This window comes from Anopheles maculipalpis, chromosome 2RL, assembly GCF_943734695.1.
Source record: "Anopheles maculipalpis chromosome 2RL, idAnoMacuDA_375_x, whole genome shotgun sequence".
NCBI lineage: Eukaryota > Metazoa > Arthropoda > Insecta > Diptera > Culicidae > Anopheles > Anopheles maculipalpis.
In genome coordinates this window covers 11,551,052-11,573,833 of record NC_064871.1, presented here as the reverse complement: position 1 = coordinate 11,573,833, position 22,782 = coordinate 11,551,052, and the positions used below count along the sequence as shown (strand labels likewise).

General features: G+C 45.7%; 4 protein-coding genes across 5 annotated transcripts in view; 3 read left to right on the top strand and 1 right to left on the bottom strand.

Annotated features, from left to right (window-relative positions):
- LOC126558824 (pyridoxal phosphate homeostasis protein) overlaps positions 1 to 22,782 on the top strand; it is a 445,790-nt gene that overhangs the window by 2,697 nt on the left and 420,311 nt on the right. The gene's annotated exons all lie outside the window — the stretch shown is intronic.
- LOC126559079 (myosin regulatory light chain 2) lies at positions 3,284 to 4,919 on the top strand. The gene is made up of 3 exons (XM_050215184.1): positions 3,284 to 3,444; positions 4,131 to 4,337; positions 4,420 to 4,919. The coding sequence occupies exons 1-3, from the start codon at positions 3,442 to 3,444 to the stop codon at positions 4,831 to 4,833; spliced, it is 624 nt and encodes a 207-aa protein (XP_050071141.1). The 5' UTR covers positions 3,284 to 3,441; the 3' UTR covers positions 4,834 to 4,919.
- LOC126560094 (uncharacterized) lies at positions 5,903 to 9,759 on the bottom strand. The gene is made up of 5 exons (XM_050216256.1): positions 9,663 to 9,759; positions 7,585 to 9,529; positions 7,346 to 7,517; positions 6,676 to 7,281; positions 5,903 to 6,603 (listed from the first exon to the last, which is right to left on the bottom strand). Exons 1-5 carry the CDS (start codon positions 9,757 to 9,759, stop codon positions 5,935 to 5,937), a joined length of 3,489 nt encoding a protein of 1,162 aa, XP_050072213.1. The 3' UTR covers positions 5,903 to 5,934.
- LOC126558267 (uncharacterized) lies at positions 10,896 to 13,652 on the top strand. Its single transcript, XM_050214254.1, has 4 exons — positions 10,896 to 11,219; positions 11,368 to 11,778; positions 11,857 to 12,081; positions 13,441 to 13,652. Exons 1-4 carry the CDS (start codon positions 10,896 to 10,898, stop codon positions 13,648 to 13,650), a joined length of 1,170 nt encoding a protein of 389 aa, XP_050070211.1. The 3' UTR covers positions 13,651 to 13,652.

The following is a 22,782-nucleotide window of genomic DNA, read 5'->3' as shown; positions in this document are numbered from 1 at the left end:
GATTCTAATGGCAAAATGCTGTGCGCTTCTGTGCTTCCACCGCCGTCAAGGCATTTCAACCTGTTTGCTGTCGAATTTTCACCAATTAATTCCAAGCGAAACCTGGCGAGCGGTTCGTTGGATGCTCTCCAGATGCGCATCCGCGGGTCCGATAGTTCCGTGCCATTAATGTCTCGTTGGATACGGAGATTCGATAGAGATAGTGGGTTGGGTTGGGGCTGTGTATGTCAAAGGGTTCGAGCCGATCGAGGCGATGCTGGCACGATAACCGGTGTTGGATAAGAATTAATAATTGTAGATAAATCCGTCCGCCGCGGATTGGTTTCTACTCTGTCCGTTGGTCTTTCATTTCGCGTGCCTTAAATATGTTTGGTTTATACTGCTACTTCAAATACAGTCGCAAGCGTAGGCAGTTCGCTAAAATTATCCCTAAGTGAACTTCTGTCTCGTTTCTTCGTTTGTATGTCGTTTCATTCGGAGCAAAGGTGATGTATGCATGTACTACCGATATATCGCAAACCAAGTGGTATGTTGTTTACAGGCAGCTGTAGTCATGATGTCCTTCGAGTTTAAAATTTTACTACACGTAAATCCTTCTTATCTGGAAGGCTAAATGATCTTCTAGCTAAAAGTAACATTTGAGATGTCTAAAACTGCTTCAATGACCCGGTTTGCTTTCAAAGTTACAGAAAAAGTAATAAACATTAAACCAAGGTCGAAAGCAAAAATAAGCGCTACTCGAAATGGAATACATAACAGAGATATTTAAAAAATGAGCAATATACATACAACCACCATGAAGGAAAACTGCAGAGAAAAAAAAAATAATAGAGAAAATGTTAGATCTTTCATCACGTCACAAAAACTGGTCGTTAATTGTTAACCTAAAATGGTGTTGAAATAAATACTGCTGTTTTTATCAGTTTTAATTAAGTATTGTTTCAGGAATATGGCCTGGTCGTGATTACGCAAAAATATATTGTTAGTGATATGATTTTTGGCGCTTTTCTGGATTCCATTACACACACTAAGTACATTCAATTCAACAGAGATTCTAAATAGAAAAAAGAGGGTTTCGATCCGTAAAATCATACATTTGAATCACATAGTGGAATGTTACAACTAGCTAGTGGAATATTGAAAGCTTCTTGTGGAACTTTGCAATCATATAGTGGAATTCATGTCATTCAGTTAAGGCAGATCGTTCTATTTGAATTATTCCAGTGAATGATCCAAATGTTCCATGCTCCAGATGTTATATGGTTCGAAGGATTTTATGGTTTTTAGAAACACCCTTATATTAGAGGTCTCCTATGAGTATTAGGCGTCTCCTTCATCTCAGAATCCCCATCGAAAACGGTGCTATAGAGTCTTTGTTCATGACAGATTCGGTTTTGGTTGGAATTCTCATACTACATCCCATCTAGGACCTCCACGGACTTGTTCCGTTATGTCTCTTCCTGATCGATTCTTAAGGTAAAGGCAATACTGAGGAAACAGAGAAAATATCATTGAACATCAGCTAAACCAACCTAAAATTCATTTTGATTATAAAGCAATTCATGAACTATTTATTCTCAAGCAGCCCGAGAGCAGTTTCATTTTTTTAATTGCTTGAAGAACGATCTACTGAAAGTATGAGTTAATTTAATTCCGAATACATATGTATTTTAGTATTTCAAAAGTCTATTTTAAAGAAATATTGAATATTCAACCATGTATGGTTATATACTTATGCAAAATTAAACTACGGCACCAGCAAAAAACATCTCTGGAAAACCGTTAAAAACCTCAGAACGTTGTCAAAAATACACAGGAAAGAGTGAAACGGGACGGGACAGGACGTAGTCAAAAATATTCGGACCATCGTCAACGAACCATGGGAAAGTGTCAACAGCTTTCGAATTACCGTATATCTATAATTTATCAAACATTGATCCAACAATGCACTACTTGATTTTGGGACTATAATAGTCTACATTAGCAACGTTTTTAGAGCTTAGAGTTAAAGTTCTCGAGATAGAATTTTTACAAAAAATATTTAAACAGTCGGATGAAAACTTGTGCAATAGAAAAGATCTCCCAATAATCCCATTAATAGATTTCTGTTGCATCAAGAAGTAGGACAGCGAACAAAAACAAGGTAAAACAATACATAACTGAAGGAAAAAGAACACTAAAAAATAGTACAAGAAAAACAAAAAAACCGTAAGAAGAAGGAAAAAACAACAAAAACAGAAAGGACACAAAAATCCTCGAAAAAGAACAAAATGAAACGAAAAAATGGCTCATAATTTGTGCGATACCAAAGCGAAGCGCTATGAATAAATCAAAACTGTTCATTCGGAAAGTAAAAACAAGCCAAACACCATATGTGACACGCACGCATTTTGGACTTTGTTGGCCCGTGGTGTGGTGAAGTTTGCTTCTCCGTTACAAAAAAACCTTCACTGTGACCTGCGTTAGATGGAACAAAGCGAAGGCGTTTTTTTCCTCCTTTCTATACATACACCTTAAAGCCGGGATGGATTGCGGCCACAGTAAAATCTAGTTCATACGCTACAACTAAGTCCTGCTGGGCTTTTTCGCTCTTCCTAACCCGGCGAACCGGCTGTGGGTGCAAAGCCGTGAAAATTCTTCGCAGGTTCGACGGCAATTCCAACCGCAAATTTGCCGTCGCTTACGCACATGCTGGTGCTGGTTACGTGTCCACCGTGTACGTGGGAAGGGAAGATGGAGGCTAGATTCGGACATAGAGCGGGTGTACACGTCCACGCAACACGGTACGGTTACACACAGTGGGAAAGTTGGGTTAAAAATAAATCCTCCGAATGTGAACCTGTGAGTCTGTTTGCAAAGTGTGTCGGGTCTAGGATCCAGCTCACACGCCCGTATTACAACCACTAGCCCCCGGCTCACACTAGACTAGGTCTAATACTATTGTGCCCAAAAAACACCAGGCATGTCTACAGCAAGTGACACCCAAAGACCCCCAACGTACACCTATACACGTAAATGGCCACAGAATCGTTCCGATATCGGGCGCGCCTGTGTGCGTATTGTGCAACCACCAGCTCAACCGTGTAGCAACCCTGGGGCAGGACGCGGACACAGTGGCCACCGTCGTGAGCAGAGGGATCCGTTGGGCGGGAGGTGGGGTCCGGTGTGCGCAAACGCATCCCCGCACCTTTAACCAGGGAGTTTGTGAGCCGAATATGAGCCCGTGCACTAAGCCGTGTTCGCCTAATAATAGGCCTGCGCATACGGCGACGCGCAGTACGAAATATAAAAGACTGTTTTGTGTCGGTCGCCGAATAAGGCGAATAAGACCCGCCTGAAGGAAGGAAGCAACCGTAGTTATCAGCCGCGGTGCTTCTTTAAAATCAGTCGCTCACGGGCTGTAATCGAGTAGAGTCGTTCTAATCTAACCAGCTAAGCACCATGGTAAGGACCGTTCCGTTGCAACACTTGGCGCAGCATCCGAAGGGTCGGCCTCCTGTTCTCTGTTCATCCAAGGCGGCAAACCGTATCAACGAGCGTTTCTATCGGGAGTTTGAGAGTTTAGTGCAATAGTTTGCTGAATTTTCGAAGATCTTCCTGGCAGTATGAAGTGATTGAGTGTGAAGAAGCGAACTGTTTGGAAGTTTTCAAGTTAAGAGCTTAAGAACGAATCATAATTCCTCATCCGGAACTGGTTGTCCGGATTTTTTGCTACTAAGCAAGTAGACATCGTGTGTGATGATACTCCATGGCTAGTTAAACTTGGAAGCTAACGAGAGCTTCCTGTGAAGATGAGTTTGATCGATAGTAGTGCTGATGAAATCTGCTCGTTGCGCAACAGCGTGTGATCACGATTCCTCTCTCACGCACCGTAATGTGGACTAAAGCTGTGAATTTTCCAAGATCCAAATTCTAAAAATAGTTCCTTTCACCCATTTCGGTCGCAAATACTGTGGTGGAATAAAATTTCGTTCGTTTGCGTGTGTCAAGAATGAACAGAGAGAGAGAGGGAACATGGAGGGCGTGTTAGGGTGGCGCGGTGTTGGAAAACCTCTGGACCTGCGCGTCATTCATCTTTTCCGCACTGTTGTCTGATCGTAATACATATTTTCCGATATCTACACCTCTAGTCTGAGAAGGAGAAGAAGGTCAAGAAGAAGAAGGCGTCGTCCAAGGATGAAACTCCGGCAGACACCCCTGCAGATACCCCAGCGGCACCGACTCCCTCGGACTCGCAGCGCGGATCCACCCGCGGCTCGTCGTCCCGCAAGGCAAAGAAGGCCCCATCCTCGGTCTTCGTGCTCTTCTCCCAGAAGCAGATCGCCGAATTCAAAGAGGTGCGTTGTCAAACTAGGCGATCCTCTTCGTCTTCGCCTTCCATGAAACGTTGTTAACGTTGTTGTTCCTTTATCTCGGCAGGCTTTCGCGCTAATGGACAACGACAAGGATGGTGTCATTGGCAAGAACGATCTCCGCTCCACCTTCGACGCACTGGGCAAGCTGGTGTCGGACAAGGAGCTGGACGAGATGCTCGGTGAGGCTACGGGACCGCTCAACTTCACCCAGCTGCTGACGCTGTTCGCCAACCGCATGTCGGGTGGTGGTCAGGATGACGACGATGTCGTCATTAACGCGTTCAAGGCCTTCGACACCAACGGCAAGATCGATGGCGAGAAGTTCCGCTTCGCCCTGACCCACTGGGGCCAGGACAAGTTCACCGAGGACGAGGTTGACGATGCATTCGATCAGATGGTCATTGACGATAAGGGCTACATCGACACTGCTGCTCTGATCTCCATGCTCACCGGATCCGAGGAGGAGGCGGAAGAATAAACTTTTATAATTAAAGCCAAAAACAAAACCAAAAAACTAACCTAAAAAAAATCTAAACAATGAATTCTGTTTATTTTGTATAACTACCTTCGTTTTGAAGTTCCTCTTCTTTTTGTTTTTGCTCTACACTCCTGTCTATTCGATTTTCTATCGATTTTTTTTCTTGTTTTATGCTTGTGTTTGTAGTTATGTTTTGTTTTGTATTTGTAACCAACGCTACCAACGAGAGAGAGACACATAAAGAGCCACTATCCATCATTCGTCATCATCACACACCATCCTCGCGTAGGGTGATGGCTCGTGAGTTTCCATACTATACAGTGTGCCGAAGAGCAAAGGGAAAACCAAGAAAAACATCATCATCAAACAACAATGACAACAACAGCAACAACAACATGATTGAAATAACATCAAACTTAAGATTGCGAGGCAAAAACGTTTAAGAAACGCGAGATATAAGCTAACCTAATAGAAGTTTAATGAAGACGCAAGACGATCAATTAAAAAATATTGGGGGAAGAAAAAAGAACAAAAAACAAACAAACCAAAACCACCAAGGCCAGTTTATTTATTTCGCTAGCGATTTTGCTCCATCCATCTATCTGCTCAACCTATTTTAGGAGCAGTGCATCGATTCTTCCACAGTTGGTTTTGCACACCGCTATGGCCTGGTGTTGTGATACGTGTGTTAGTAGTTGAACGGTTCGTCGGCTTGAAGGGAGAATCTTTAAAAATACTCCAACCAGCCGCAGATATGTAAACAAGTAAAAATATCTGATAAGAGCAGGACTATTGCGTCCCACACCCGGGTATATCGATCTCCATGCAAGCACGTGTTAAGCTCAAAACTGCGCACCAAAGCAATTGAAGAATTATTTTCGGATTGCATACATTTAGGCGCTACTGCTAGAAATGATCGGGTGTTACGAACTACCCGGTTTATTTAAACAATAGTTTAATTAGATAAATAATGTTTCTTGCAATAGTAAGGAACGCCTCGAATCGCTTTTATGTAACCCTTTTCTAATGGTTAGCATTTATTTTAACATTTATGAATCGAGAGTTGAAGGAACATGTACATCCTAAGGAGATCTAAAGCAACTAAAGCATACATCGAGTAAATAATCTCACAAATGGTAACACTAGCGTCACAACTACCCACACTGTCGGTAAATTACGCCTCGAATCGCTGCTGCCAAACAGCACCTTAACACTCTTTTCGGTCGGATCGCGTACACCACACGTTCGGTAGGACAGTGTTCGCTTGCGCTTGCTATTATCGTACCCGGGAATGTAGATGCTCGGTGAGTCGAGCCGACCGACCGCTAGTAGTCGCGAAAAGTCTTGCTCTATTTTGTGTGCACTCGGACCTTTGAAGTGTACGATCATCTGTATGCAGGCATCGTTATGTAGCGTTTTGGTGCTGCGCGAATCGATCGCCAGCATCCATTCGGGCAGCCCCATCACGTGCCGCACATCCTCGAGAAACTGTGCCACCACAAAGCGGGGCGGTTTCTTGAGGTTAATATACTTCACAATGTCGTGATCGGGCTCGATGTTTGCACACGCGAACCGAAAGCCAGAAAAGTCAGCCCCAAAGATTACGATCGAACGTCCCAGCGCGCTGACGGTTCCTTCCAGTGGGAAGTTACTGTCGGTAAAAACCTGCCGGCGGCTACCGATGGAGATCGGTCCAAGACGGGCCGATACATCACCTACGTAGCAGCGCAGGGGATTGTCCGGACCACATTCTTGCTTGTACAGCTCTTGCTGGAATGATGCCACATACGTATGTTATAATTTCGTGTTGAAGAAAAAAAAAATGGCGTTGAGTTTACTTACATTTAGTGGATCCGCCAACTGTGTGTAGTAAGGATTCCACACGTATCCCGCAGCAACGCAACGCGTTTCCACCTGCTTGACGGTCGCATCAACACCGACCGGATTAACCCAAACGTTCCAGTTGTGATTGTGCGTCACATTACGATCATGTTTTCCAGGGTAGCGTAACTTCACCTCAATGATCGTATCGCTCTGGCTGTTATCATTACCGATCAGCTGCGTCAGACGAATGTAACCGTAAGCATATCCTGTCGGATGGTGGAACGATGCTATGGCCCTTATCTCACGAGCCTCATTAGGGCTATAGCCACGCTCCAGGGTACTGCAGGCCCATCGGCGATTCTTCTCCTTTTTGTGTACCACAATCGATCGACCAATAATACTCTCGTATCCAAACAACGGTAACCGGGTGTCATTGTACGTCTGCTCGAACATTGTCACTCCATCGAGAGTTCCAAACTTTCCACTAAGATCGCCCAGTTCGTACTCATCGGTACTGCCCAATGCAGGCGGAGGTGATTGCTTTGGCTCAACGTTCCTCGGGTTCCAGTGTCCGTATACGGTGGAGTCTTCACATGGGAACTCCAGATCACCCTCTACTGGAGCCTGAATTTTGGAAGGAAGCATCAAGGTGAGTTTAACGTTCTTGGGTGACAGATTTTCTACTTACTATATGCACATGATAGCCACTGTTTTTATCCAGTCCTTTAAAGTCTACTTCTGCGTTTGTAAGATCATACTCTGACTGTTGCACCATTTCCAGTTTGCCTTTGATAGTCAGGGGATCACCGTTTGAATACCAATCTCTTGCTACCACCTTTCGACGATGATACCCTCCAATGCTAAAATGAAGAAACAAGTTTAATGACGACAAAATCTCCCAACATGGTGTCCCTCCATGCAACTTACACCGAACACGCTAGTCGTTCACCTCGTGCTTTGGGTCCATTATCGTCATATATCACTACTGAACGGCCAACAATGGCAGCCGGCCCACTTAACGGCAGATTCAAATCGATAAACATTTTTCTACTAATTTTTGCTGCCTCGCGCTTGTGTCCCGCTATTGCCAAGGTTCCCAATCTGTTCGAAAGATCACCAACCCGGCACAGATCCACCGAAGAACTGGTACACACTTCATCCCAACCTTTTCCCATTAATGGAGCCGCTTTAAAGGGATTATAAACATCTCCAGCACTAACGCACCGGTTCTGCCAGTCGTAGAAATCCTTTCCCGGAGCTTCATCCGCAATCGCCCATCGGTGATCGGCAGTCCGGTTCACCTTTGACCCATCCGCATGGATCAAATATTCGAAGATGACTGCCGTTTCTGTCCAGTACTCATCCTTCGCTTGACGGAACAGTATGCGGCCTACGATAGGGTAGCGAAACAGGACCTGTGCCGTTAGGATTGGCACTTGATACGGGCGGTTAAATTCGTACAGTGCAACAGTACCACAGGCCCATGGTGCTTCGGTAATGTTTGTAGGCTCTGTACGATTGTATCGCTGCACCGAGAAGCTACGGAATATGATCGCATTCGGTCCTTGCAGTGGTAGAAACGTGTCCCAGTACGTTCCAGACAGTTCCGCACTCGAACCAGGAAGATAAAACGTGTGGGACTCTTTCTTGTTTCGGTTCAACAGCTTCCCGCTCAGAGCACCCACCGGATACTGATCCTGCGTACCATACCCTGCTGGGGGAATATCTTTATCTGCGATTCCCATAGGATTGAACGTGCCTCCACCGGTCAAACAGTAACGTTCCTCCGGACTAGCGTACGCCTCCAGCGGGAGCTGATTGATACGGAAGCTGGACACATCTTTAGCGTAGTTAATGTTAGCATCGGACTCATTACCAGTCGCACCGAAATTGGCCTGTATCCAGGTTGGTTCGAAGCGTGATCGTTGTGTAAAGCGCATATCTCCCCGCATTCCACCACCATCAACAAGTACACGGGCAGTTTTCGGTTTCTGGTGACGAATCTTAGCACATGCCAGGAACGTATCCGGATGGTTTGGATCAAACACAACCACGTACAACTTGCGCGACGGACCGTAAAGATCGCTAGGCAGCAGCACAAGCTGATGATCGTGAAATAGTTGCGGATACTGATTCTGCCGTGCATTCGTCGTAATGCGTAGCGCACCTACCCGACCATCAATGTCGCCGATAGCATTGCCAGCACCACGATTCTGTGGATCAAACACCAGCTGCAGTTTGTTGCAGTTTTCTTCCGCATTCTGTGCCTCACTTTCGAAGATATCCGTCACGTAAATTTTCCACACATGCTCGGTGTACGCCGGGTTGCCCATCTTGCGCGACTGATCCCGTATGTGGTACAGGTTCGAGTGGATCAGGGTGTCGGAGTGGTTCGACTCCTTCGCAGCCAACCAGCGGAAATAGATCGAACCGGTGATGGGGCTGGAGAAGCGTGCCTCCGCCAGATGATCCTGTGATCCATCGCGCGTTACGATCGTTGCACAGATTCGTACGTTCGCGCTCGGATCGTACAGAACGAGAGATTTCCCCCACAAGCCTTTTTCGCCGGTGAGTGAGATATCGTTTAACCAGGTCGTCGATTCATTGCCCGGTAGCATCAGATAGCCCAAATCATCGTCGAAAGACCACAGCTGCTCGCCTAGTCGCGCTATTTGGCAACGCTCTTGCGGATCGACGATCGTGTAGTCGATCGGAAGCTGATAGACACCCCAGCTCCACGCCTGTTCCGGATATTGAAGTGTTGTCTCGAGTTCCGAAACAATCAGTACTTGGCGCTCGTTGTGCTGAGAGAAGGAAATCTCACCATGTAAGCCTCTCTGTGAGATGTGGGCTACCAGGTTTAATGCACGAGCTGGAACGCGAAATCAGAACAATAAATTCCACAAACAAACTCATGCGAAACAAGACGAAAGGCAGGCGCAGCAGGAAACAGCTAACGTGGCATCGACGTCATTATGGCGGAAAACATTTGACCATTCACTTACCTTCATCTACAGCGGCTAGCACGAGCAAAGACAGTAACGCTGCCAACAACGAAGCTCGCGTTGAAGCTCTCGATTTGATCGAGTTCTTGAGCTGCATCCTACTGCTTTGGCTTGTCCACGAAAAGTACGTTATTGCTTCACATTTATGTAATCGGTACGGTGAACAACAACACTACACACTTGTACACTCTGCACAAAATTCACAATTGTTTTGTGCCCAACCAAACCGGGCCAGATGACGGACCGTTCGGCGCAGACGATCCACCTTGCTTGAGACTTGTTTCGATTCTCAATCACGCCAGTCTGAGTCACCACCTCGAAGTGAGTCCACATTCCGTACTGGTTAGGCTCTCTTAACTCTCTGCTTCTCTCTGGTTCTCTCTTCGGGCGGTATTTTCCGTGCGTAACTTTCTCTCCCACTGCGTAGGCTTCGTTTCGCGCCGATCGTACTCGATCGCGGCATGCTTTTTCATGCGTAAAACCGGTTCCTCCGGGGGTTGGGGTGGTACCTTTAAGCCTACTTTGGAAACGGGCAAGAGAAGGGTTTGTTTTGGTGTCTAGTCTTGCTTGTGGTTTCTGCTTTGTGCACGATTTTCTACTTTCCGCTATCAACCAGCAAGCGTTACAACCCGTTAGCAAACGTCACTCTTTGTAACGGTTATTTTGAATTCGGACCACGTGCTTTTCAAATTTCGTCCGTTTGAAGAGAAATATTTTTTAGGTATTTTTATACATTATGGCGTTATAGATAAGGAAATTTTGTTGACATACGTTGTACCAGAAATTATCTAAAAATATTAAATCATTTCTAAATTCTAAAATAAATTCACAATGTATTAAACAAAACAAACATGGTCCTATGCCTGTTGTCTACTGTATTTTTTTCCACTTTGTTTCTCTTTAGTCTGTTTGTAAACAAGAGCACGTGGTACGTCCACCAGAACCTTTCTCTCCACGCAGAACCAACCCTCGGAAGGGAGTCATCAGTATACAAATTCGCGCATGCGTTGCCAAACCATCGTCAACGTCTCTCACAAAACCTCACCGTAGCTGAGAGTTAAAAAATATCGACCCGCTCCTGTCAATTGCGGTACAGAATTTTCTATCTGCCTTCAGAGTTTGGCAAAGTTCTGCTGGTGCTGGGCTGGGTGTACGCTGCGCTGATTCGGCTATCAATTAGCCCGAGGGACATTTCAATTGGGTGTAGTTAAGACAAGCGCGAACGAAAACGAGATGTTCTTGCGTGTGCAGCTGTTAGCGTTGGCAGTGACGCTGGTACAAAGTTCGAGTGCATACTACAGCGGACCGTTCCTATTTTGGGGCCTGGATGATCTGAAGGACCTGCAAACGCCTGCCCTGAGCGAGCTGGATGATAAGATGCTGCGGGATCTCTACTCAAATGCGGCCGCCGTCGTAGTGTTCCTGAGGAACGGAACCACAAAATTGTCGGCCGACAATTTCCCCACGTTCAAGCGCATTGTGGAAAAGTACGAATTTATGTACAGCCCGCAGCAAATGCTGAGCTCCAATCCGCTCGATTACAATGTGAATGCTGAGGTAAGCAGAAAAAGAGCAACAAAGCGGCGAGAACCGAGCGCGAGAGAGTGCGTGTTTGATGCATTCTGCTCACAGATGGCGCTAGGACATGTTTGCTGCTTCATGTGACTTGATTACATATCAATTTGCTTTCAACGTCTTATCCTAGGTTATCAACCTGGTAGGTTCACCATCCCAGCAGGATGTGGAACTATCGGCCCTGTTCCGTGACTCGACGGAAAACTATGGCGAGCGTAAGGTGCTGGGCATACTCGCTAATCAATGGGAAGAACCGCACGTGCTGCACAAGCGCGAAGCGAAAGGGGGCGACGAATTGTACTCCACCAGCAGCACCACACCGGGCAGTCCGACTGATGAGCCGGAAATAGCCGACTCCCTCTACAACGTGCCCGGAAAGGCGATCCTATATATGACGGGTCCACCGGTGCTGAAGATGCTGAACGATTCTGACGAGGGCGAAACGACACACGTGCTGGACAAGCATACGCTTGCCACGTACGATGCACGGGAGCGTGAAAGTAAAATGATTGTCACGTTCAAAGTGGACGATTCGACGAAGGTCGGTGTTAGAGATGCAAGGGCACCTATGATTGAAAGACACCGGTAATTGATTCTGGGAATCTTCTTCTTTTTTTAGCTGACTCTAAAGTTCCGATTCGACATGGATGCTGGGTACTGGTCAATGTCGAAGGTGGATGTGTTCGTGATGGACACCAAGAGCAAGGACGGTTCCAAGTCTCTCGACACAACGCTCGAGCTGGAGGGTAAAACACCGTACGCACCGCTGGGCGCTTCGTACTCTTGCGCCCGTCAGCTCTTATTCCGCAATGGCACAACCATCCTGACGCTGGAAAACATTCAGGTAAGAGCGAACGCGGCGTGCCCTTTCGTTGCGCTTTGTGTACCAATCGATCAAACGTGTGCCCGGTACCCTTGGTTGTGTAATGATGATGATAGGATTTTAATCAGACAACAATCGTCCATGTAAACGTCTTGCTGAGAATGGTTGCATTTGAATAGACTATGAACGAGCCCTCGGTACGCCTCATTTTCTTGTAAGTAGGTGATTGAATTTAGGTTCAAAATTAAATTATTACCACGCCGTCTTCAAGTCCGAACGGTTTGAAAATGTAAACAAAAGACTCCGCTCTCTAGTGCTCCATCACAACATCTGCACGTAATGCCAGCAAAACATTGTGAGAAGTTACCATCAGAAGAAGAAAAGATGGGCGAAAGCGCGGATAGTTAAGCGGAGGCTGTGCTGTGGTGAGCAAAAGAAAACTGGAGCAACTGCTACTAATGCTGCCAGTGAGTGGGTCGCTTGGTGAAATAATTGTTGAACGGTGGCCGGGGGTGGCTGGAATGCCCGCGTGCTTCATAATGGTGATGAACGGGCGTTGATGGGGCGTGCGTGTTTGCGATCATCTGGGGTACAATGTTAACATTATCATTTATTACCGTGCACCAGAACGTGTATGGAGGACATGTCAGACGTAATAATTCTCAAAGTTAGGCAACCCGTGCGGACATTTATCCAGTGCACAATGCAATGCATGTTGGGCAACTCACTGCACACACGAAATAGATGTATTATTTGCGTTTAATTAAAGAAAATTGCTCACCCAACCTCATTACATCAATTCGATGCGATAAAATTGACGTTTACAACTTATCAACAGCTCTTACCGACCCTTGGAATCGCCACTTGCCGACCGCGTAGAAAGCACATTTCCTCACATCAAGAGATAAAAGTTTGTTTTATTGACCCCACTTTCTACTGCTATGCGCTAATCGCTTTAACCAGCTTTAACAAGAGTTGTAAAATCAATCAAAAACTGCTTTCCGTTCACATTGTGCGAATGTTTTCCTGTTGGAAGGTTTCAAACACAAAAACGCAGTTTTGTATGTTTTTTTTTGCGTAACGGAAAATAAGAAACCAGCCTCATCTTTTACCACCTGACGACAGGCCGGTACGGTGTGCTTCATTAGGGGGCCACACAGCCACAAAATGCTCAAATTTAAAGCCATAATAAAAAAAAACCGCCGCCCCAGCGTGGCGTGGCGCCCGAAAAAGCTCATGAAAACCGCAACACATTACGCAATTTTCCCTGCGACTTGGGACGTGAAATTGGACGGCAGGTTTTTGTTTGTTGGGTTGGGCTTTATTTCCCTTGCAGAAAATAGTAAACATCGCTCTCTCCCTCTCTCCCTGTTGTACCAGGTCCAGCCAGCACTGGAAGGAAAGACCAAGTTTGACAGTGCCTGGGACTGTGTCGGATTCACCACGGCCCCAATATTGTCCGGCATCTTCGTGACGTCCTTCATGCTGATCGGGCTGACCATTGCGATCATTGCAATACTGGACATCAAAACACCGAACCGGTTCGAGTCGCGCACCGGCAAACAGTTGACATTCACGGTTCAGGAGTAAGTCACCGGGCAGCAAATCACGGGTCGCTGCCGGTTGAAGAAAGTGTTGCCGTGTAACTTTCTTCCTGCGAGCCGTGTGTAAGTGTTAACCTTTAACATGAGTAGAACCCACATTTGTGAAACGGGACAGTAAGGCAAGCAAGTTGGCAGGTTGAAATGAGAAATTGAAGAAAACAGGTAGTGCAAGAGTGCAGTACAGTTCCAACCAACGGGGAGGCAATCATCATCATCGCTGCCACGAAAACGAGGCAGTCATAGCTAGATTAAGGTTCCCGGTTCTTCTCATCCTCTTGCGATGGGATGCAGTGTAAATGGCTCTATCCTATCTTCTGTTTTTAGTTTAATGTTCCGCTAGGTTCAAACCGCCACGTTCGCTGTTCCACGTATGATCGTTTGATTGTGTTTTAAGGTTAAAATTCCTGCTTATGGATATTGATATTAGGGGTGGACCTGCGCCATCTCGGAGCAAGGTTGCACCGTTACGAACATATACAATGTTTACAACTCTGTCACGATATTAGGAGCATAACGGCTAGTACCGCCGTCATCATCCGGCATGAAGATTACATCTTACACAGGAAAAAATACGAGGCTTGGTGGTTGCTTCACTTAACTGGAAACGCGAACACGGAAGATCGGTTGAAAATGTTAATGTAAAGTCCAGGTAGCTTAAGCGAGCAATAAATATCTTCTCTCACCGTACAACACACCAAACCTGGATCGGTCGGTTTGTTACGATTGCCTGTACGTAGAAGGACAAACACTTTCTCTTTCAGGATTTTCTTGCGACAAGGAAAACTCTTTACAGATCAAACCGCAAAAAAAAAAATCCTCCACAACACCTGCGATCACCATTACTATATGCGATCGATTCACAACCCTACATCCCACACAAGACGCCGGAGACGCATCAATAACGGGGCGAAACGGGTTCGCCGTGCGCTGAAAAGTGAAAACTCGTCTATTTTGTCAGCCGACACCATCGGCGGTAGTGGAAACGCGTCACGTCACAGATGGCGCTGGCCGAGCTCGCAAGCCGTCGCACGATTTGGTGATAAAGATCATCGTGCCGACATCGATGGTGGTCATCAAATGGAGATTAAAGCGGGGGCCCCACCCTGATTGTTCATCCTTCAAGCGTGCGCTCCGCTAAGAGCTCTTCTCACCGGTCGGGTTCCTTTTGCGGACCCTGTTTAGCGACTCATAAGGGCACTCGTTTGAGGGTTATGAATATGGATATTCAATGCGGTTTACTTGATGATCTGTCATGGCTATCATCATTGCACTTCTGGTGGGAAGGGTTCAACAACATGCCCTTCGGCGGTTGCAATCAAGGTAAGGTTTACATTTATATCAAAGAATATGACTGCTCCTCAATAAAGATGGGCTTTTATGGAATATTTATAGTAAACATACAAAGGATATATTGCGTTTGGTGAAATTTATTAGAATATGAAGATAAAAATATCTCAATAGAAGTATTAAATCGTGGCATTGGACCGTCATAATCAATTGTAAATAAGAAGTATTAAATCGAATTTCTTAAACGGTATGATGTATTTAGGAACATACTAAGAGAAGAATTCTGCTAACTGAACTAACTAAAAACTTACTTACTTTTTCATGTCCTGTTGGTTACCCCGTAGTGAGGATTGACTATTCAACTGAGTTGTATTAGCAAGTCTAATAAACCATTCATTGATCGGCGTGATCTAGAATTTAGTTAAGCCAAGAAGTGGAAGAAAAAGGAGTTAACTTTAAGCTTGGTTACTTAAACTCATACTTAGACTACTATAAAAAGTTTGATTTTTCGCAGAAGAATATCTGCTCTAGAAGTGTTATCGTAGACTGTTAACAGTAAAAAAAAAACATTTATCTGCGATTTTTTCAGGAGAATCGTCATCAACGGCTTGTGATAACCAGGAATCTAGCTATTAAGTTAGTTTACGGCATCCACGGCTGCACTTGATCGCCGTCGGGTTTGAATTCACCTGATCCAAAGAACGAGCTCCCTGTGCTCCTTTAGCATCGTGCTGAACGGATCGCTGAAGCGCTAATGGGTGGTGTTGGGCCCCGATATCCATAGAACACCATCAGAACTTGACGAGTCTTAGGTTTCACCCAAAGTTTGATAAGTTAACTATAAAAATCTGCTTTAAAATTTCCATCCAATCAAACAGAAGAAATTGTTTACTTAGTCTTTCAACAGCCACACCCTACCCTTAGCATTTCGCAACCCTTAATTCATGAGCACCTCAGCTAATAAGATAATCATACACCGCAGGACCTTACACCAAAGATAAACGCCCTAACTGACACCATGTTTACTAACAAACATTAGAGAGGTTATGCAAAGTGCGTCTCATTAGCGGGACGGGATCTTCCTTCTGTCGCTCTGAGTTCAACACCCCAGACCGAGTCCCTTCCGAGTTATTAACTGCATTCCGGCACACGATCGCCACATCACACCGAGCTACCGAGCGCATTTGCCATCTCCTTTCGCTTTCTACGGTGCGAATACTGCAGTGCCATCGCTGCAACCATCGGCGACGGTGCCAACAAGTGGCCGTAAGGTGCGAAAGGTCGCCTTAGGACAGGATGAGCGGCGTTGCGTTAGCCGTACCGACGTCGTTATGTGAAAGTGATTTAATTACCGTCGCACATCTCCGTCCCATGTCCTACCCGTCCGAGCGCGAGAGATAAGCTCGCAACCTGACTTAAGCTTCCGTTCGTTGCCGCGATCGTTTTGTACCGGCCGGTGATAAAGTGCAGCGATCCGCGATCGATAAATTTAATCTGCTCCGTCCGACCGACTGCAGCAGTCGAACGGGCTGTGAAGAAGTTTCGCTACCCGTCCGTAGACTATAGAGCTGCCGCCCGGTTCGGTGTCGGAACGGGACAAGCTGCACATGCAAATGCTTGCATGCGTTGCACCGTGCTGGACAGCATCTTCATTAGAAGCGTCATGTTTACAAGCAGTCATCGGTGCACACGCACTTGTCTTTTCATGCACACGCACCGATAACACGTCCCCGGGTCAGTAGCCGGTGTGACTTGTTTGTTGTGTGTGTGTGTGTGCCGGAGCCGAGAGTGCATCCAAAACCGGCCAATTGCTTTCCCTTCATTGCATTCAAATTTTGCTCTCAAACCATAGCTGTCCGAGAGACGGAAAGGTGATTATTAGGACGACAGGAACTAATGTTATCGGTAGGGGGCAATTAAATTCAATCAATCTCATCGCTGCCTTTCGCTGCCTCGTTACCTTTGCGCTTGCGTGTCACCGGATGCCCGGTGACCTGTGCTGGATGGAGAAACTATTTTTCTACCAAGTTAATCGGAATCATTTCACAGATCAGATCAGATATTGAGTTAAAAGTTCCGATCAGCGTTGGATGAGATCGGGCCGTGGATTTAAAGTGTTGCAGGCGACGAAATTAGGGTTAGTAGGGTTGAACATCCACCCTCCTTGGTTCCTTGTTGGGGCTGAACGGTGAATAAAAAGGTTATAAAATTAATTTGAAACACTGATCGGAGGTATTTTGGGGTTGATTGATGCTGACGATAAATACACAGAAACGCAGGGCTTGTGGATGCTGGAGAAAATAGTAGAGGGTTAATTAGGAGCGAAAACTTGGACCCGCTGGCAGATGAGTTCGACCGGAAGGGAAAGGTATATCGCCACCCTATATGTATTGGTGGAAGTTTTATTAATTCGGATGCGGGTGCGTGGCGAATCAGAAGGTGAGTTAGTCTCATTTTGTGCGTTGCCGAAACTGGATCAGTTGGTTAATGAAAGTTCTAATCTAAATTATGTCTGAAATTTGGTAGATTTCTGATAAACATAAAACACTGAATGCCTTTTTCGTTTTTGACATCAGACTGGACTGAAATGACCAATAAATTTTCTGATAATTTGCTCAATAGCTGCAGTTTTTAACCTAAAACTATCTTAATGCCGAATAATTACTTACTTTCTTGCTGATGATCACTTATCCTTCTTCCTGCTAGGTCATGCCAGCCATCTAATTAGCTTTTCAGTCTTATTGATGCGATGTAGTTGGAGAGTCAGTCGTCTGTACGAGGGAACGGTCCAGATGGGGTTTGAGTCCCGGTCCAGCCGTGATTCAAGAACTTTTGTCAACTCTAGAATCTCTTAAGGTGGGAATGGTGTGCATCAGTTTCTTCAAGATCTTGGTAAGAATGCAATCGTTTCCACCACTTGATTGTGACTCCTCGAGATCGCTCTCAACACATCTCAGCTTATTCGAACTAGCTTCCCGGGATATTCAAGCTATGGTTTCTATTTTTGGATTTTTTGGTAGGTCTCTACTAGGTCACGCTGGTCATCCAATGGCTCACTAGACTTCATGATACCACGTAGTTTGACGATCAATCCAGATTTTGCAGGATTTAATACGAAACCACCGTATCCATCTGGTTGCCATATTACGAATTCCAACAGAAAATACCACGAGTTTTGATTAAATGACCTTACATTAAGCGCGTTTTCCCACTTCTATCACTGACCTCCATTCGATGAAACTCGCACCATTGACACTAATTTCTCCATTTCGTGTCAGTCGCTCCGTTGATGTGGAGGTTCCTGTTTGTCGCAGAAAGATTGGGCCAACAACTGCACATGCCAACACACCCCAAACGGGGAGGAACCAGCACGATCTAATCATCATCTCCTTCCCACCGTCGGACGATGGTGTTGGGAAATATGCTGAAAGGGTGTGCAAAGACGCGATCCTCAACACACAAACCAATTCGACCTCAACCTAGACCCCTCGGTGCGAGGCTCGGAACGAACTGGTCATTGGGGGCGATCAGCCCGCAAACAAAACTTTAAACACACAAACCCGTCCCCGACAAAAGCGTAACCCCTGTTCGCAGCATGATCCGGGAATGAAAGTGACATGAAAGGAAAAGTTTTGCGTGTTTTTTTTTGCCATGCGGAACATGCGGCTCTCAAGCAGTCCGGCTTGAACTCATCCTTCGCAGGCAAAGACAGCAGTTTGGAAGTTGGCAGTCCATGCTCGATGCTGCTGTCGAATGCTATTGGCGAGAGATTAAGGAACGCAATCTCTTGCCTGCTCACTGGTACGAGGATGAAAGTTGACTTGGGATATATTCGCAAAGTCCCTGGGCCGTGTCAAGAGCAGCGTTCAGTAACGTGTGCCTTCGCCTTTTGCTACGCCCGGGTGCTCGTCCGGTGTTTGTGTGTGTCTGTTCGGATCGAAAATTAACCCTGCGGGCATTGGTGTTGTTTCGTGACCTATTTCCCGGTCGTGCATCGTTTGCGCGTATCATCGAGTTTTGGGACTCGAGTTCCTTTGGACGCCCGTTGTCCCAATGGAGCCCGATGTTGTTGAGACGTTCGTCACATTGGCGAATCGACGATCGTAAAGTTATGCTGTTTTATTTTTTATCGGGTGAGGCATGTTTCCTTACCGGGGGCTCTTCGTTGAGGCAACGTTCACCAGTGATAACTGAAAGTTTTTGGCAATCTGGTCGAAAGTTCAATGATCCCTAGCGTCGTCTCTTTTAGTGTATCGGAACATTCCACAGCATGATCGAGACGTTTTTTTTCGGCTGTTAGCGAGAGACAAAATCTTGCAGCTCCAGTCAAAACTGAAGTTTGATTTAAATTTTTTTTTTTAAAATATATAAAGTGTTTGAAATGTGACTTAGACACTATTTTCAAATTATTAAAATAGAAATATGCATAGGACATGCAGTCTAGTAAAATATTAAAAATTGAACTGCAATCAAATGATTACACCATGAAAGAAAAGACCCATAAACGTGTTATAAAAATTGCTAAAGCAAAAATACGTTTTATAGAAAAGATTTCAAAATTTCCATAAATCCACCACTTTATTCCAGCCTTCAATATGCTCACTAGCAACACTTTCCCTGCTCGTCTATTATGCGCTTTGACGGCGATTTAGCAACCGCCACGCCTAACGTCTCCATTAGCTCGTGCAAGCGCAAATCTTCGATCATAAATTGACATGTAAATCGTCATCTGTCCGGTAGCTGCTGTGGATAAAAATCAGTTCACCGACCTGCATTATAAGCTTAGCGCATGCTAAAACTAATAGCTTCCGAGCGGAAAACCCCGTCATTTGTGTGCCATTTGGATTACGAGCAGTGCTGGTGCAGCAGTTGCAGCTACATTACGAAGCCTTGCAATCGTTTTGCATCATCTCGAGAGAGAAACTGTCAGATTCAGCAGATCCTAAGCCTTTGCAGATGTCGTTCCAGAAGCGGCACCTTAAAGAATTCAGACGCACCGGAGAGACGACAGAGAGAGAGAAAGCCTCCGAAAGGGCATCCAGCGAGGGATGGGATGGGCGGATGCTCAATAAATGCGTCCGAGTAGTGTGTGAAGGAGTCTTGGGATAACAACTTTCACCGTTCATCGTTCGCCGGCGCATAAAACAGATAAAATTATTTATTGATTGCTGCTCCGGAACGACTTGCTGGCGTTTGGGAAGTTCCAGCAGTAGTCCTGCTAGTGGAGTCCCCCGTGCATGGCACACAAGCGTCGAAGAAGGTGATGCGTTTTCTCGCGAGGATTATGGATCGTGGAGTGAAAGATTGAATCGCTGCGCCGAAGAACCGTTGCGATCGATTCGTCTGCAAAACAGACTCGCTTGATGAATTCCCAATTTCTCCCCACGAACCTGGTTGTGTTTGTGCAATGTATCATCGACCTCTTCCGCACAAGACATAATCCTCCATTCATAAGCAATATAAAAGCCGTGAAATTGATCCAACAAGCTCGGTGTAAAGAAAAGAGGTTGGAAAATATTTGAAATGTGTTTCCCGCTGCAAAGGTTTTTGTGTGTGCTTTCCCTGTATGCATATTGCCTTTGCTTCCATCATCATCGTCGGTGTCGAAGGCCACACTCGCAAAAGGGCATGTCGTTCCGACGGGCGTGCAGGGGCGCAGAGAAAAGGAAGCACATCTTCCCAGCGGGCTTATCGGTGTCGGTGTCGATTACCCAATGCATCATCTGCTGCATTATGCAGCCTGTATGGGAAGCTGATCGTGCTAGTTTGATCGCGCACAACATAAGACGATCGGTGACGAAACGATACTAACACGCTGCGGGAGGTTCGATGTTTAGGTTGCGGCCAGCACGGCTCGATCTATGTTCCGTCTTCCTGCATAGACCTTCTGGCGTCTGGTTCATTTACACAGGCACACGGGCTCGTGCTTTCGTAATCAGTTTCCCATTATTAGCGTGTAAGGGGTATCATCACGTCCGCTACATGGGATGTTTGTCAAACACATGTGCCTAACATCACCATTTTTTGTTTGTTGGGCTTTGTTTTTGTTTCTACTGCTTAGGAAAATATTTCCAAAAAACCCCAACCCAAACCCCAAGGGTTCGTGGAATTTGCATAGAAGCTTTCGATGATCGACGAAGTAAAATAGAAAAAAAGCATCAAACATTCTCCTCTTTTGGCACACAAAAAGCACTGCGCATCGGGAGGTTGAAGCCCAAAATAACCGTTCCTATCGGAAATGAGCATAAATTAGCTACAATCTACCTTACCATGAGGCCGGAAAGGGGAGGGTTTCGGGCACCAGAGACACACATGGTCTCCTCCCAGGCACGAATGCTAAACGCCGGAGGTGCGATGCTTTTTCCGCTTGAATTGGAATGCGATTTGGAAGAAAGCGTCCCATTAAAAGGTGGACAAATCGGTGAAGGTGTGCCACGGTGTTTGATGGAATGGTATGGCCAGGCCGATGCAGTCTTCGCAAGAGTCTGGGCACGGTGAAGGTGGACAGATGTAAAAATTGAAAGTTTTGTCTCATCACAACACAAACATTGGCTACAATGATTGGGCTGATGGGTGCGTAAGAAGAGGGAGCCCAGGTGAGAGAAGATTACAAATAAACAATCGCGTCCGAGATGATCTGCCTTGGACACTGGTGGCTCTCCAGGGGAAAATTAAAATTTATGAGATACGTTTGAAAACCCCATTTGTTTAAATAGCTGGCTGTTTTACAGTCAATCAACTACATTTGAAGATTAAATTCCATGTTGGCTTTTAGCTTTCAATGCTATTAATTTCCAAGCAAAGCAATAAAGTTATTTTTAAAAAGCGGGTTGCATACTTTGCGGCGCTTTTTTGATTAAATTTCTTCTTACAATCAACCACACATACGCAAAACTTTCCTTACACAAAAATCGTCTCACTTTTTTGGTCAATAGCGCCATTAAAAAATAAACGAAACAAAAGATCTTAAAGGAATGCACCGAAACCGATACCTTGCATCGGGCAGTCGTGCATCGCCGTTGCAACATTCCCGAAATAAAAGGGCCCGCAGGGCATAATGGACCCTACCATCGATTTTTTGGTGCCTCTTTTGCTGTTGCAATTTTCACTTTACTTTCTGCATGAAAGTTGAACGACACCGCAATGGGTCACTATCAAGCTGCATCCGCTGCTGCAGTTTAATTTCAAAAACGCTCATTACAACCCAAGCCGAAAGGGATCAGAATGCAGGCAGGCGCATGCAGGTTGTTAATGTCCCGAGCCCACCTTCGAACGAATAATGGAAAGTGAGAATCGGTATGAAATTGTTTTCTCTCTTTATCTCTCTGCAGATGGGATATCAGAAACGAAGCTAAAAAAGAGGCCATCTTGAAACACGTGGTTTGGAGCTATCGTTGACAGTTGCCTAAACTGAAGACCACTGGGAATGTCCAACTCCACAGATCATGGACATTGATAATGAGAAGTTCTGTGAGCCCATAAATCCCCTTTTCCTGAGGATGGTTATAAATTTCGTGCCATAGTCCGGTGCTTTACACTACTCGTCTAGACCACTGTCATTGGGCATTGGGAAATCATCACAGGAATTAGGGAAATTAGGGACGACCTAGATAACGGTGCGCCGCTGTATCTGTATGTATGTGTGTCAAAAAGCCCTTCAAACTGTCCCCAAAAAGCACACAACATCATCCACCGACTAAGCTAACCAGGAAGTTTTGGAGATCAATTAAAGTCTCGCCCTCCATACATCCGACAGCCGAGCCCGAAGCTCAGCAAAGACAACGGCCGCTTGGGGAAAAAAAAAACGAGCAACCATAAAACGGAAAACTTC